At 54.5% G+C, this 3,745-nt stretch overlaps 1 protein-coding gene across 1 annotated transcript in view; it reads right to left on the reverse strand.

Moving 5' to 3' along the window:
• Positions 1 to 3,635, reverse strand: part of LOC106010967 (serine-rich adhesin for platelets) — a gene marked incomplete at both ends in the record, with an annotated part of 4,419 nt that extends 784 nt beyond the window's left edge. Inside the window, 1 exon segment of the mRNA XM_013091043.2 lies at positions 1 to 3,635. Coding sequence (XP_012946497.2) covers positions 1 to 3,635 — 3,635 coding nt within the window.
• Between the last annotated feature and the right edge of the window lie 110 nt (positions 3,636 to 3,745).

Here is a 3,745-nt window from a genome sequence, read left to right on the forward strand (position 1 = left end):
TGGTGCTGCTGCAGCAGCTGCCGTCTGCGCGATCTCTTTGCTCTCGATGACGTCATCGACAGAGGACGACGGCTCTTCCGGTTTGGCCGGCGCCGCGTCAGAGATTTCCGGTTCTGGAGCTTCGTTCTGTGTGATCAGAGCATCTGGTCTCGCAGCAGGCTCGGCGACGAAAGCGCCAGTGGCGTCATCGATGTTTGACTCGCCTCTCACTTCTGCGCCCATCAGGTTCTGGTAATCGTTTGAGGAAACGGCTGGGTTGTAATCCACGCTGGAGTCGAACTCGTTCACGAGAGAATCGATGCCCGATTTGTTATCCACAGAAGTGCTCTGTTCTGTGACGGGGGTCTGCAAGCCTTGGTCGGTGACGGGGGCGTCTAACAAGGAATCGATTCCCGATACTGCAGGCTCCACATCATTGATAATTTGCTTGTCTCCAGCATCGACCAGAGTATCGAACTCGTCCTGTCTTCCGATTTCGGCGGCCCCGTTGACTACCGGGGGCTCAGATTGTTGCTGGGAGGCTGTGTCTGCGGGGATGAGCTCCGCCTCTTGGACCTGGGCATCGGAGGCTTGTGACGCAGTCATCTCCTCTCGAAACTCGTTCTGGAGCTGGTTGAACTGGTCCTGGTCTGTCAAGAAGCTGTCCGTCTTGGGCGTGAACCCGTCGTAACTGCTGCTCTCCTCTGTAATTGGATCGCCAGCTGTGTATCGATTCTGCGCGTCATTGCCGTCTGTTCCTCCCATAATGTCGCCACCGTCATCGTAAAAACTCCCGTCCATCGACATGGACATGAGGGGGTTGTCAGCCGTCTCCTGCGGCTCGGAGACAGAGTCTTGAGCGCCTAACTCATCCTCTACTCCGCTCCTGTCTTCTGCACTCGTCTCCGAAGTCTCTGTCGTTCCAGTGTACGTGTTGTTGGTCACAGGTCCCTGATCCATCGGTTGCGATTCCTCGTCCTCTTCTTCGTCCTCCTCTTCTTCCTCCTCTTCCTCTTCTTCTTCCTCTCCGGAGTTCAAGAAGGGGTTGTTCTTAGCGTTTATAGCCGCGTCGTCGGCGCCGGCAGCAGTAGATGTAACCGCGGAGCCGTCAACATCAAAACGTGTCTCACCTTCTACTTCACCAGCGGTTAAAAAGTCCCCACCGTTGACCGCCGCGGTGTGCGATGAATTAACGCCAGTGACAACAGCCGCGCATGTCGACGTCGTCTCAGCCAGCGAGCCCGCGGTTTGGGAGGAGGAGAAGAAAGACTCCTCGTCTACGTCACGGGCTTGACCTAGATTCAGGTCCTGGCAGGAGGAGGGAGGGGCGGCGGTGGTGGCGGAGGAGGTATAGCCCAGCCCGTCTCCCGGCTGTGACGACAGGGGGTCAAAGGACGACATGTCTTCCTCTCTAGGCTCGGGAGGGGACGGGAGGGGTTGGGGGACAACTTCGGGGGATTCCCGGCCGGACAAAGTATCCGCGAAGCCACCGGTTTCTTCCCGGTCCGCGAAGGACGCCATTTTCTCGTCCCCGAAGTCAGTAGGAGCGCGAGTGCCGAAACTTTCTGCTTCTTGTTGAGCGAGTCTGTTTTCCTCCTCTTCTTCTGCCTTCAATCTTTCCAGTTCCATCTCTTCTTCCCTGATCCTCTGTCTTTCTTCCTCTTCTTCTCTTGCTCTTTCTCTTTCCAATTCTTCTTCTCTCATTCTTTCTCTTTCCAGTTCCTCTTCTCTCAATCTTTCTCTTTCAAATTCCTCTTCCCTCAATCTTTCTCTTTCCAATTCCTCTTCTCTCAACCGTTCTTTTTCTATTTCCTCTTCCCTCATTCTCTCTCTTTCCATCTCTTCTTCTCTTGCCCTTTCTTTCTCCATCTCCTCTTCTCTCAGTCTTTCTTTCTCCATCTCCTCTTCCCTCATCCTCTCTCTTTCCATCTCCTCTCTCATCTCATCCTCTCTGTCTTCGTCTCTCATCTCCTGACAGTAATCATCAGTAACGGTCACTATCGGCGGCTCTGCTTGAGTGGCTGCCATAGCCTCGACCTCGTCCTCCTCGTCACGCCTCTCTCGACTTACGTCATCAGTTTGAGCTGTTACGTCACTGTCCTCCCGCTCGTAAGTCGGGGGAGCGCCGGGGGCCCACGCAGACTCGACGGGGGCAGATTCCGAGGACTGGATCTCTTCCTCCCTCAGCAAACCGTCTTCTTGATGTTCTTGTTCAGCTGGGGTGCGTTCCTCGGAGAGCAAAGCGTCTTGTTGGGTTGACGAGTCGTCTTCTTGAGGAACGTCTTCTTTCTGTGTCGCCTCAGCCTCGGCGGCTTCCTCTTTCTCATCCATATCCACATCGTCAGTGAAACCTTGATTGACGATTCCTAAATCGCTCGCCTCACCACCTGCTGGTTTCTCTTCTTGAAACTCATTTGATTTGATCAGAGGGTCCACAGTTTTCTCCTCCTCAAATTCATCCGATTTCACCGCTTGAGAAATTCCCGCAGCAACTCCTCCTTGGTACAGATCTGTTTCGTCGGCTCCGACAGCTGGGCCAGCATCGCTTTCGATTCTGTCGTCTTCCACCATTTGCTCTTCTTGGAACTGGCCAGGCGTGCTTTCAGCAGTAGCAGCCTCTGTCTTTTGAATGAAAGAATCTTCTTCCTCCACCATTCGCCTTTCCGTGTCTCTATCCTCCTCTGTCTCTTGTGGGAATTCGGCGGCGGCTTGTGACTGGGGTTGGGGGCGGTCTTCCTCTTCTTCTACTCCCTCCATAGCGCCGCCAGGAACATCGGCAGGTCTAGCCCCAAGGGCCTCCTCTACCAGCTCATCCCTCATTGGCTGGATTTGTTCCACGGGATCCATTTCTAAATCGGCGGAGTCTTCATCTTCGTCTCTCTCCTCTTCTTCTTCCTCCTCTTGCAACCTCTCGTAGTTGAGGGGATGTCCGTTCTCATGATTTCCTCCTTCAACGTTCTGTTGATTCATGGGCGCTTGGTCGAAGGCGTCAGACTCTGATGCGACTTCCTGGGGTCTGGAACAGGCCGTATCTCTCAGCGCAGGATCCCCAGGGACCAACTCGCGCTCTGACGCGTCATCTTCATCCTCCTCTTCAGTGCTGTCTTCATACACTCCCTGAGCAGCCTCTTCCTCTCTGGTGGCCTCCTCAGTATCCTTTCTGTTCTGCAGCTCTTCCAGGAATGGGTTGTAGCCCACGATTGGCCGCTCGTCGTTATCGTCCGCAGTTCCCTGCTCTGATGGATGTTGCTCGGAAGCGCGGTGGTCGTCATCATGTTGTGGTGGCGGGGTCGAGAAAGGATTCGAACCGTTGCCATCTGCAGCACCTCCTTCGAAAAAGTCAGCTTCGTCGCCCCTACCCTGTTCAAACTGATGCTCGTCAGCCAGGTCGGAAGAAGCCACACCTTGATTTCTGGCAGCTTCCCGCGCAAAATTTGCAGGCAAATCATCTGAATAGCCAGTGTCCTGTTGTTCAAAGTCTGGATACGCGTTTTCATTGGCTGGGGGCACGTCCGCTTCGCTCTGGGCATGGGACATGCTGTGATCGGTCTCGTTCTGGGAGTGGGACGAGGGCTGTGGCGAAAAGGGATCGAAGGAGGGGTCTGATGGTTTCTGCACGTGTGTCGGGTCGGCGGGGTCATAGGACGGGTAGTCGTCTGCAAAACAGGAAGGAAAAGAGGACAATGTTAGTTTGTTGATGTTGTTGAGACACATTAGAGGTATTCTTGACTCAGTGCCATTGGAGGAGGAGGAGGGGAGGAGGAGG

This window comes from Aplysia californica, unplaced genomic scaffold (genome assembly GCF_000002075.1).
Source record: "Aplysia californica isolate F4 #8 unplaced genomic scaffold, AplCal3.0 scaffold01935, whole genome shotgun sequence".
NCBI classification, from domain to species: Eukaryota; Metazoa; Mollusca; class Gastropoda; order Aplysiida; family Aplysiidae; genus Aplysia; species Aplysia californica.